Below are 12,945 nucleotides of genomic sequence, written 5' to 3'. Positions count from 1 at the left end.
GTGGACCCTCCTGTCCTCTGATTTCTGCAGTAGTAGATGCTGTATTTGCATTAGATAAATAGGTCAGAATAATTTACTTCATTATGGAAAATAATCTGCTTGTTAAAACTGTTAGTTTATCAAACATTGTAATACTGTATTGTTCTGGCAGAGACTCTGATGGCAGACACCAGTCCTTGTGTCTCCTTCTGTGGAGAGATATAGTAAAGACGAACTTTGATTGTAGCTTAGAAAAGCAGATAGTCATCTTGGCTATCTGTGTAAAGCCCTCAGAATTTGTAGTTTCTGGAAGATATGTGGTGGATGTTATCTTGAAATCCTGGCTGAATACAATGCAGAGCACCCAGTCTCCAAGCTGTGCGGTACTGCAAAACCTATTATTACTCTGATACTCTCTATCAGCTTCATTAGGGATGATGAATGAATGGTCACTGCTGAAGCTTTTTTTTTTTTTTTTTTTTTTTTCCTTCCCCTCTTCTGAAAAGGCCTGCTGACAATGGTTGCTGCCTGTGTATATGCATGGGGGTGAATTAATCAGCCAAGCTACTACTACAGTAATACTAACCTTTAAACAACAAAACATCATCCACATTATCTGCCTAAATCTCTTTTGAAGAGACTGTGGTTTTCTTCCCTTCTCGTACTCCTCTGCAGAATCATCATCCAGCTCCCTTGCCTTCAAGGGCTGTGTAATGCAAAAAGTACAACTGAAATTGCTTGCTTTTGTTTATCATTGTCCCATTCTAGGTGAAAGAAATTGTCTCTTGGGCTTTCCTGAGGCTGAATGTGTGAACGAGTTCATTTGTCTATACAGCATTCACATCAGACCTCGGTGCCCCAAGTCTGCAGTTGCATCTCTGTGAGGGGACTGTTACCCACATGTCTTGCCTTACTGATACAATCGTGTTGAGCGTGCCTGTGGGGCTTAGGCTGGGAGGCCTGGCCCATTCACTAGTTGTCCTCTCATGTGGCAGCTTAAGCTGAACTTTGGGTTGTACCAATGTGTAAATAACCATCCTTGCATCTTTCCTCTCTCCTTCCCCGTGTCGCTTTCCTGCTGAGTGGTGATGCCTCCGCACAGGAGCTGGCCTGTGTCTTGGTGTGCGTGTTGGGCAGAGCAGGACCGATGGGGTCCCCCAGCAGACAATGCAGGGCAGGTATCCAGGTGGTTGTATAGGACAGGTGTGGTACTGGCTGGGGTGAGACTGCACAGCATCCTCTTCCTTGCAAATACTGTGCATGCTAACAGTCCTGAATGAGTTGTCTGTCCAGTAAACAGATGGTTACTGGGACTGGTGTCTGAATATCCTGGCCTGTCATGTTTTTGACTAAAGCAAGCCTGTGTTCCTGTTCAGGTGCGCGGAGCAGGAGATACAGCCCTAACAAAGCCTATAAAGATCTTCCTGCTCCTTCAGTTTACCGTGTAGATGTTAAACTTGTCACTTGAAGATGGTTGCTTCTTGTTTGAATCTAGGGAAAAAGAAAGCTAAGATAATTTTCAAATAAAAAGAGCTAAGCTTTTTTTTCAGTTTGAAATGTGTCAACAGAAGTAAGTTGCCACTTGGATTTTTCTGGAGAGGAGCAGGAAGGAGGACAAAGGAGGAGTGTTCTTCCTCCATTGGAACCAGCTGTGGTTTGGTTTTTGTGCATTTGGATGGGCAGTCTGAATTGAAATCCAAACTGGAATGAGCAGTTAATATTACAAACAAGCAGCATAAATTGACTAAACACACTTACAGATGATCAGAACTAGGCTTTGATGCTGAAGAGTGGGATTTTCATAACTGTGGAAGTAATTTGAGAACATGCAACAACCCTACTGGCTTTGGGTGCAAGCATTTTTTTCCCTTGAAGGTGATTATGGTGATGATTCATACTTTGTTAGTCTCAGCAAAAGAGTGACTTGCATATAAAAGTTGATTTAACTTCTGAGAACTTCTAAATAAGTTATTCTCCATTTTGAGGAAGAATTTACAGAAAATTATCTGGGTTTTTTTTGTAGGGTGTGTTGTTTGGTTTTTTTTTTTTTTCCCTTTGTTTGCTTGTTAGTTGTTTTTGTCTTTGGTTTCTTGCCCTGGTATTGACTGGCTTTGCAAATGAGAACTTCCATGAGGTCCTAGTCATGACCTTGCTTGTTCTTGGATTTGTGGATGTGGTTCCATGCTTTCAGGAGTGACTTGACATGATTTAGACATACAGTTGGTGAACAATAGTTTAATAGTACTATACAGTCTGAGTTAGGAAATTAAATATACCAGAAAGATTATTTAAGCTACTTAGTTAAACTAGATGCCTAGTTTTTCCTAGATGCCTAGTTTATCTAGAGATGTTTTTTCACTCTCTTTATTTCCTTGATTAGAGAATCTAATATTTTTCCTCCTGTACTTCATAGCATATTTGGATATCAGGAATAAGGTCCACTGAAATATTTTCCTCAATCACTTTCTGACTTCTTTTAAATAACTTAATGGATTTATAACATTTTCAATTGTCTTGTGCCAAATCATACCCTTTTTATTTTTTTTTTTTTTAATAGCCACTTACTGGTCTGTAAATCTGCAAAAATAAAAACCAGTGGATTGACATAAAAATTAAACCCATGAAAACTAACTTGGAATAAGAACTTTCCTCCTGCTGTATATATACCAGGAAATTCAGGGGGCATGTAGAGTATTTCCTAATAAAAATCTGTGCGCTCGCATACCGCACTTCTTTAAAGGTCTTGTGGTTAGGATCCCAGTGGTATTGATGGGAAACGTGCAAAGAATTTTTATAAGGTTGGTTGAATAGCTGAGTAACTTCTTTTGAGAGCAGTAGAGTAAACACTTCTGCTTCATAGAAGAATGGTTCTGTGGATGCACAAGATGATGAAGAATGATAGAGCTTCAAAGTTAAATCCTACACATGCAACTATCCTCTAGAACATTTAATGAAAACTTAATATTTAGAAAATACACTTTCTTTTAAGGTGGCCCACTTGAGCATATCTATTGTCAAGCAGCTATGATTATGTTCTAAAATGAGGACTTAACAAGCTGCTTGTAGACTTGAAAGCACTGATATGTGACTATATTCATCATAGAAAGAGAGAGGCGATACACACCATGTTCACATACCAAGCTAGAGCATTGGACTGTGGTGACATTTGACAGCAGACACTTCTTTTTTCTCTTGCAGTTTGGGGCGGAATTCAGAAGGTTTTCCCTGGATCGCTACAAGCCAGGAAAGTTTGAAGACTTCTACAAACTAATTCTTCACATTCATCACATAGCCAACCTGGAAGTGATGATTGGATATGCTGATGTGCATGGAGACCTCCTCCCTATTAATAACGATGACAACTTCTTCAAGGCCGTTTCAAGTGCTCATCCACTGCTCAGGGTTTTTATACAAAGACAAGGTAAGATGCAATTTCATTTTGGTACCTCAAGGTGAAGAGTGGATTTGTGGTGCCCATTTAAAGGCTGAAATGATGTAAGAAGGACCTAGGAGCCCTCTCACTCCTCCTCTCAGGCACTTCATTACAACTTGCAGGACTTCAGGGCAGGTAGAGGGACTGCATTGCTGGCTATAAGGTGTTTGAGGAATCATCTTGAGCCCCTTCTTTTCCAAGAGGAAAAGTCAGTGTCATGCCCAAGCCTGTATAGTGTGTGAATGCTCACAGATATGTAGTTCTTATTAAAAAAAAAAAAAAAAAAAAGTTGTGTCACAAATTACGTGATCTTTGACTATGTTGACCTGCCAGACAAACAAATGCTGATTCTCCTCTCTGTCCTTACACTAAGGAATGTTGAATCTTCCCATTTTGAATCATCCAGCAAACCATAGGTAGAATTGCCCCAATGTCAAGATGACATCAGATTTAAGTGGCTGTGTGTTCTTTTCCAGCTTTTATTGCAGATATCTGAAACCTTCTCTTTTAAAGACCATGTTTGGCAGTTGCTTCAGATGAGGATTACTTTTTAGAACAAGGTGTCTTCCCCACAGAGCTCCTTAAATACCATGAGAACCTAACACTGTGTTAACACTACCTCCACATTTTTTTAAGTCATGTAGTCACTTAAAGCCATTTAAGCATGGGGCTTTTGGAATTAAAATTTTGTCAGTAGCTGAGTCAGAAATGAGACTTGATCTGAGACTCTGAGCAGTCATGTAGCTTTTTTGGCCTGGACTGTCTGCTGTGTGGGCATTTGTACGATTTAGCAGGAGGCTCCAGCCTGCTTATTAATATAAGCTGGTATAGTGTGTTGTTCAGTTTGGTGTCATCAGATACATGTGGGGCTGTGTGGCCCTTGTCATTTAGAGAATGTTTTCTGCTGCCTTCTTTTAGATGGGAATAAGTATTCAAGGAGGCAGTGGAGAAGAGGGTCTAAAAGCAGTTTGTTTTGTTTGTGTGTCTGTCAGATGAGTGGAATTGTCTGTGGTAGAGTGCTTGGGTTGCTAGCTCTCGTGTCTTGTGCAGAAAATGCAAAGGTGGATGACAAGTCCTATTAGATCTCCTTCCTGCAATGCCTGTTAGGGCTTGTGAATGCTCATGGTGGGTCAAGTCATGAGAAATTGCTTGCATGACTTTGTCATGCCTGTATCAGTTCGAGTTTATTCATGTCTCTGGATCAGTCCTGTTCAAAATGCAGCTGCCCTTCCTCTCTTTGGGCAGACTGCTGAAGCCATGGAGTATCCCTAACTCCATTGGAATAGGAGTTGCCACCGAAATGCTGATTGCAGAAGTAGGCAAATGGGAGAAAACTGTTTACTACATGTGGAAAAAAATGCTCCCTCTTCTTCAGTAGGAGAAATATGCTAGTTGTTGAGGTTTATAACTTGTGACCTTAATGGAAAAGTGCGGTACTTCCTTTTTAAAGAGCTTTTCTTTTACCTGTTGCTCAGTGGAAAGAATCATGCTGACAAGTAAGGAAGCTCATATAAGAGGGAAGACAGGCCCATGGCTCCTCCTCCTCCTCCTAACACACATCTTCCTGGGCTCCCTCTGTAAAGCTAAAGGGAACAGTAGTTTGTGGCCCATCCCTTTGATTAATGGCACCTTTAATAAGGGACTCCTGGGGTTAACATTTGAGATTGAATGCTCCCAAACAATCATGTCCATTTCCTTCTTCTGAGAAGCCGCCTTTAGAAATTGTTCCCTTCAACAATAATAGGAGGTAGTGAAATCTTGTTTGTTGCTTCTTCCTTTGCTCCATCATACACCCACTGTTTTCCTTGTCTTCAGACTAGGGTGATGGAGCAATACTGATCCTTCTGCTGGAGACCTGCCCTAGAGAACCAGGTGATTAGCACCAAGAAGTCATTGTGACACCCAGGGGAGTGTGGTGTGCCTGCAGTGCTTCAGCTCACACCCTAAACTCTGACTTCAGAGGCAGGAAATTAAGCTGACAGGGATGCTAGTAAAATATGAGGCCGGTCGTCTTCTGTGACTTTGAAGGACACTGTAGAGTGTGTGCTCTCTAGCCTGTTGGGTCATGGATCACTGCCCTTTGGTGAGAGAAGTCCTGGCTGCCAAAGGCGTGAGAGAACTAGGCAGAAGTATGCAGGCATGGAAGGATAGAATAGTTGAAGTTCAGGTCTTTTTCTAGCAAAGCAAACTGTTTAAACAATCAACTGCATGGTTAGTCATCTTATCTGTTTTCCCAGTTTATAGCTGGGTTATCTTGTCTATTGTCAAGTGAATTATACAATCTTGTTAAAACAGCTTAAATATTTGTTCCCAGAGTGGCAAAACAGGTAACTTAATCTTTGCACAATAATCAAACAACAATTTGCTAGTTTGATTTTTTTGTTTGCCTAGTTGTTTTTTATCTGAGCTTAGTCTTGCACTTTTTCAATTCCAAAAGCACTTCCCTCACTCGTGCACGTGGCTCGCCTCTGGGGACTGCTTGGACTCTTACATGCCAGGTTGGTGTCCAGGTATGGGATGGCTGGCTGATTCCACTTCTTTCTTTTTGTTCAAGTCTCTTGAGCCCAAAATTTTTGAGGATCACAGCAGCTGTTCCCTCCCCAGTGCTTGTTAGCCAGCCTTTTTGCTAAAGACCTGAATTAGCATTCCTAGTGTGCTTGCAACAATTACTGTTCATACTTTTTGGGGTCTTGAAGGCTCTGGGACGTTTGCAGCTTACGTTTGAGTAAACTCAGCCATGACAAGTTTTTATAGCTCATAGTGATCCATCTGCTGAAAGTATGTGGTGCTTGCTTTTTTTTTTTTTTTTTTTTTTTTTTTTTTTTTTTTTTCCCCTCCTCCAATGCCAAATTACAGTGCAGACAAAAATCCTAATTAGAGAACCAGACTATAAAAAGAAAAGGCAGTTTTCCTTTGACTTGCTTTCCCAGGCTGGAAGTATGGGTCATGTCTTGTGCTGTAAATTGATGTGGCTCTTCTGACTTTGTTAGCACAGTAGTGATTTATATCAGCTGATGCTTTGAGCCCAAGAATTTATTCACTTGGCTGTAACTGAAATCAGGTATATCCAGAACTCTGTGGAAGGTGCCTGCTGCTGGGGAAGGGACGGATGTCCCAAAGACCTTAGAACAATGCAAGGAATTATGAATGTGTTTGACTTGTGCCGTAATAACCGAACTCTTGTACTCTAGCCAAGACGTGCATGAAGGAAGAGCTTGATGCAGTTGGTCGTAATTTTTTCAAGACTTCATTTGTTCTGTGTCTGATTTAAACTATAGCACTTGAGACAGTCTTTTGAATACTGAAAAAATATTTAAGTGTAAGCTATGAATTCAGGTGGAAACAAAGAACAGAAAAACTGAAAGGAGTTAGTATTACATACTGTGAATGCATTACATTTTTCCTTGTATGATTAAATGAAATTATGTTTTATCAAGTCTTTCTTTAATGCCTGTCTCCCACAGGCAAAGTATGTGTTCAAACCAGGCTGTATTGGAGACTCTTAAATAGAATGAAAAAAATAGCAGAATTGTAATGACTTCTTAATTGTAAGCTGGCCTGAAACAACTCTTTGAACTTTGCAAGAGGGGCATAAGGATGTAAGTGGAGGTCTACCAGGTAACAGATTTCAAGATTTCTCCTCTCTTGCTTGGGTTACCTGCTATGGTGTTTTTAACCTAGGAAATTCAGAAACTCCTGGAAGTATTGCAAAATGAGCATGCTGATCAACCCGTAGGTAGGTACTCTGCACAGCACTTTTTCCAAGGAAAAGAGGCAGACCTAGGACCAAGATGCTGAAGTACAGCAAGCATAGTGAAGGAGTGGTAATTTGGCTCTTAATTCTAACTAATTACACCACTGTAAATCCAGACTAATGACTCTGATTTTGGGAGAAGTGATGGAGGCTGCTGATGACCAGACCTTCACTTCCTACCACTCTTGAGCGTTTATAGATTAATGAGCGGTAACAGAATATCTACTGTAGCTCAAGTAGCAAAGAGATGAGAGAGGTGGTGAGCAGCCTATCAGGCCTTGTCTTTATCCTAGACTGAGGTCAAATGAACTATTCTTCTGGGAAGTCTTTTTTGTTTTGTCCCCATCACAACTGGAGGTGTGTGCTTATGGTGGTTTGAGGTTTTGGACCTCTGCTTGCTTTGCCTGAGTTTGAGCAAGTGGCTTTTTTTCTGTAGTGTTGATGAAAATGTATCCCTCAGCAGAACAATTCTGAAAGAAAACTTGAAGGAGTTGAGGTTTGGAAAAACAGCAAACTCACTTAAATATTCCTGCAACCTTGACAAGACATATAGAGTGTCAGCAGGGACTGTGATTGCACATGTGGCTGTTGCGTGAGTACAGCTGCTGTTCCTGTGAATCAACAGGTGTATTACTATTGCTCTTAAGCAACTTCCATAAAAATAACAGTAAATTAATGATTATAGGGGTATATTGTCAATCCTAAAGCAGATTCTAGATCAAATTCACAACCTTCCCATCAATAAAATTAATTTTAAAGCTTTCTAAAGCTTTAAATGGTTTCATGGTAAGTGTCCTTCAAGTAGGAGACAGGTGACATGCTAAAGCATCAGATGCTGGGTCTGTATTTCAGGGTATCTTTGTCAAATATCACACTTCTTGCAGAAACATAAAAGGCAAAATGCCTGAAGAAGCTTGCCCTCCTCACTACATAAAACCAGAACATAGCTGAAGAGCATTCTAACAGCAAATAACCCTAAAACACTCTACAGCTAACTGGAACAGTGCCTTACATAATAATTTAGTAAATGCCACAAATGAACTGCAGCTGTTTTTTGAGGTTGCCTGAAGTTGGAGAAGGCTGATGTCTTCTGATACTTGTATTGTCTTGCATTTTGTGGTCTGGAAAATTGATAGTGTGTAAAAAGCCATTAAGTGCCATCTTCAGAAACTTGTTACAAGTGTCTTTTCTTCTGTAGTTATATTTTAATAGTCCATTACTATAACAGTAAACCAGTACTGAGCACCAGTTGTTGCTTTTCTCCTTGAGTGGTTAGAGCTGCTGTCTACCATCAGTTCTCACTTAAAGCTTGATCCAAAATAAACAGGGGAAAAACGTGCATTCACCTGGTTGGGTTTTGAATTTGCTGTGTTTTAATTTACATTAAATGAAAGATTGGAAGATGCTGGTTTTGTTCAACTGCATGCAGTGACTAATGTATTTAAACTGCTATGCCATACGGCATATTTCTGTACGTTCAGGAGTAGTTTGTAACTCTGCAATTTGTAATTTACCTGGCAAAGTTCTGTTCTGCTCAGAGTACCAACATGTGTGCTTAGCTTTCTTGTATTACAAAATCAGAGCAATCACACTCAGTTTTAAAAGAAAAATGTGCTAATGGGAATCATGCCCAGGTCTGACTGAAAAAGCGATGGTGGGTTGTTTTATTGTCTTTCATACTCTAAGCAGATAATCCCCAGGAATGGTGGTTGGCTGTCTAACCACATGTGTTAAACACAAAAACTGGCTTTGAGGCAGTGACTAAAATAAAACCTTTCCCCAGCTACCTAAAACCTTTAAGTCTCTGGTCAGTCTTCTAGAATGGGTACAGTTGGAAAAGTTTGAGTTGAAATCTTTCACGTAATTTTTCTGGTTCTTCACTAACCTTTCTGTTTATTTTACAGTTCAGGCGTTGATTGCACCTTCTCAAAATTTTGTATTTCTCAACAAGAACAATGTGATTATACTGCTCTTGTTAAAGGCATCTGATATATATTAAATAATAAACCAAGTTGCAGCAAATGTTGAGGGGAAAATACTGAACTGCTGCTGGTCCTGCTTGTGGTTGAGCTGTATAGATTTTTCACAGTGGTTTTATATGAGTCTGAGGTAATAAGGTAAGGGTACAGAAAAGGTGACTTGAAGTCTGCAATTTTTCTGCTCCTGTGTGGGGTGAAGGGGGAAGAAACTCTTCCAGCACTCCATGTAGCTCATTGGCGCACTGGAGGATGCAGCTCTGCTGTTGGTCAGACTGTCCCCAGGCTGCTGCTCTGTCTCCTCTGCCCTGGTGTCACCAAGGGGCTGAGCTCTCTGAGCCAGCTCTTCGGCAGGAAACTAGTTGTTTGAGTGAGGAGCTAGCATGGGATGGGCAGGACCGCAGAAGATTTAAAGCGACTTAACACTGCTGTGAAGCCTCTGCTTCCCTGAAGGAAGAACTTGTCTGCTTGTAGCCTTTAGAATTGTGCCGTGCCACTGTATTTGGAAAGAAGGACACCTAATTTTGTCTTAGCCTTGACAAGATTAGAGGATTGTGGAAGTAGATTTCATGCTAGTGCAGTAGGAACTGCCGCTAGGCTTAAATTAAATCCTTTCATGATTTTTGTCAGGTTTTGAGCTGGAGGGGTCTCTGAAAGCTTGTCAAGCCAAGTAATCTTTGACCCACTCAAGTCCTTTGATATCTGAAGATAAGTAAAATGCAGCTGTTTGTTCCAGTGAAGTCTGGCAACAAATCACTGAAACTTTTCTGCTGCACCTTTCATGTGCAAATGATAAGACTGAGTAATCATTATCTTTCAACTTTATTAAGCATCTTTAAAAACATTGTTTTATCTGACTTGTCAGACATAAACACAAAATAGCCTTGGATTTTTGTTGCTGGCATGGTTAGCGATACCTGGTAGTTGAGCAGAGCCAGCACTGAAGATGCTTCTCTCCTCCTTGAAAAATCCATTTTTAGAGTATGAGGATATTTGATTTTCATCACTGGTTACTTTTAATTGCAGCCAGAACGCGTCGTATGCAAGAATTTTCAGTGAAAGCAGGGGAAAGCGTGTGAAGATAGCATAATCTACAGATAGGCTTTGTGTAGTCAGTTGGTAACTGGTAGTGGGAACTGTTGCAGAAATATGCGCTGCGTAGGTACTAGTAGTTGAGTGTATAGTAAGCATGGAACAGAAGCCTGGCAAAAATGCTGCTGTTCTGTCATTGGTAGCAAATGCTTGCTGCACTTCTGTGTTAAAGCTACGTGGGATTTGGTTTCCGTTTCAAAGTTCAGTAATAAAAACACATCATCAAATATATTAATAATAAAAATAGACTTAAACACTTGATGCTTCTTAAAAATTGCATCAAGCTGGTACCAGCACCACATGTTCTTCTGAATTTAGACTAAATAAACTTGTTTATAGTGGGAACTTGTGCAGCCTTTAATAGGAACCTGTACTCAACTCCATGCTTTGCTTTAGCTGGTAACCCACATAAGAACCCCTTTCTGCTGTCCCTCCAAACTCCTGTTTGTTGTCTTACAGTTGCAGATTGCTGCTCTGACAGTACTTTCAAAGCAAAAGAACCCCCCCAATTTTGTCTACTTAAAGATAGTCTCAAGTGAAACTATTTTTTGTTTTCTTCCTTGGTCTGACCCTTTTTATTTAAGATGGTGAAGCTGCTCTAACAGGTGGCTTGACCATATGAAAAAAGTGGTGAGGAAGAGTTGTTGAATGATCCACCTATGTTAAGGTCCCTATGAGGGAATTTTCCACTATTTATCTTTGCTTACCTTAGTAGTCAAAACAAGAGATTCTGTTTCCTGCTCATGGCTCAGGTTTTTTCCTGTTGTGCCTAGCTGTCATTTCCCTTCTGTAAGTGATGGAAACAAGTACAATAATGAAATGCACTTGTCAGTCTCTTCCTTGACACCAGATTTTACCTGAAGAGACCTCACAAGCTCAAAGCAGCTTTCATATCATGAGGGAGGATAGACTGCATAATGCAAATACAAACATTAACTCAAGATTCAGGCCTTCAGGAGTAGGATTTCTGCTAAATTTCTAAAGTACTCTAAACTACTTAAGTACACTAAAGGACTTTTGACAGCTTAATTGGTACAGTCTTGCACTGAAAGCAAGCATGCAGTGAAGGATGGAACTGAAAAATTAATTCAAAATACAACTCAAAAAATACCACTCAAACCATTTTTTTAATGTGACAGAAAGCTACTCTTCTGTCGTCAGACTGCTTGTGTTGTTGGGACCACACACTGCAAATTTAAACATGAGTGTCAGCATTAATACTGTGTAAGAACTCTGGATATTTTTCAACTTCAAGAGAGAAAGCAGTTTGGGGGTGGCTGAAAGAACTCTTTCTTGAACCTGCCCCTGATGATGATCTGCTCAAATCTTATTTTTTCCTCTGTGCTATGTTTAGAGTAGCAAAGAATCCTGTGGGAATATTGAGGAAACTATTAACCTAGAAAACTTCACTGTTGTTCTTGCTCTTCAGTCCCCTGCCATATGTTGACATTAAGTAACCTCTAAAAACTTCGTATTAACAACTTCTACACCACTCATCTCTTCCTCCCCCCGCTTAATTTTCTTATATTTTTCTGTTCTGCTTATTTCTCCCATTTATTGCTTTTTCTTCCTTTCAGCTCTCAGCTTTCTACTCCTTGCCTTAGTTTGTTTTTTTTTTTTAATTATTCTGCATGGCTGTCTCTCACTGTCTGTTTTAAGTGCTAGAAGAAGGCTTGGAGAACGTTGGCATCAGCGACATGGAGCAGCAGTGACAGAGCGGGTATGGAAATAGCAATTAGTGAGGAAAAACTGCCTGTTACTCTGGGTATTAGGCCAATTCGTCTGCTTCTGTGATTATGCCTTTGCATTAGAAATAATAGAGGAGTTGAGAATTTAAAAAAAAAATCGTGAAGTTTTGAAGGAGAATGTTTATTTAATTTGAGTTTACATATGAATGCAAAATTATGTGCTGCCTGATGTCTGTGGAAGTTGGAGACCTAGAATCCTGCGGAGCTGGTGGAAGGCACCTTCTTGGCATGCTGAGGACACTGCCAGGTTACCCAGCTGCTGGTAGCGGTGGGCTCTAAGATAGCGTTTCTGCCTCTACAGCCCCTGTAGGTGAACACAACTGTTTCCCTTAAAGCTGAGGTGCCAGCTGAGGATTTGAAAAGGCCTAAAGCTATTTTCCTCATCTGTGAATGCCACTGAGGTATGATAAGAGGAGATCTGTCAGTTGTGACCTTGGGTTGGACACTGATGGCAGGCAGCTAGTTTGTTTGCTGTATTAGCCTGCTTTATTGCTGCTTGGTTTTCATTCTGTCAAGCAATTTGGTAGTTTAGTAGATATGTACCCAGCAGATGTTTACAAAGATGTATCCAGCAGATGTTTACAAAGTAATGTAATCTTTACATTTTTGCTTTTGTGTACTTACTAAGGTCTAGTTTTAAATGCTGCTGGCATGAGAGGAAAAAATGTATTGTGTTGACCAGAAAACAATAAAGTTTCAGATGGAATTCCTGCCAACCTGCAAGAGTCTGAATGAATGAATGAATGAATAATTTATAACAGAGGCCATAAATAAGTCCAAGGGTAGTGTCTTTGTGGCTAGCAACAAGAAAAAAAAATGAATTCCCTAAGCTTGCATTCCTTGAAGCTGCATAATTATAACATGCCTTATTCTTTTGTAGAGGGGAAAAAAATAAAAGTATAGCACATTGGGAATACAGTACTGAACAAGACATTTTAATTTTTTTTTTATCAGAACAATTCT

At 40.2% G+C, this 12,945-nt stretch overlaps 1 protein-coding gene across 1 annotated transcript in view; it reads left to right on the top strand.

The window, feature by feature from the left end:
- The window catches only part of PARD6G (par-6 family cell polarity regulator gamma), a 68,775-nt gene that overhangs the window by 10,270 nt on the left and 45,560 nt on the right, over positions 1–12,945 (top strand). The window contains exon 2 of the mRNA XM_086742120.1: positions 3,178–3,400. Coding sequence (XP_086598246.1) covers positions 3,178–3,400 — 223 coding nt within the window. The remainder of the gene's footprint in view (positions 1–3,177; positions 3,401–12,945) is intronic.

Source organism: Chlamydotis macqueenii, chromosome 2 (assembly GCF_036417535.1).
Source record: "Chlamydotis macqueenii isolate bChlMac1 chromosome 2, bChlMac1.mat, whole genome shotgun sequence".
Taxonomy (NCBI): Eukaryota; Metazoa; Chordata; class Aves; order Otidiformes; family Otididae; genus Chlamydotis; species Chlamydotis macqueenii.
The sequence above is the reverse complement of the archived record's forward strand: the minus strand, read 5'-3'. Positions and strand labels throughout refer to the sequence as shown.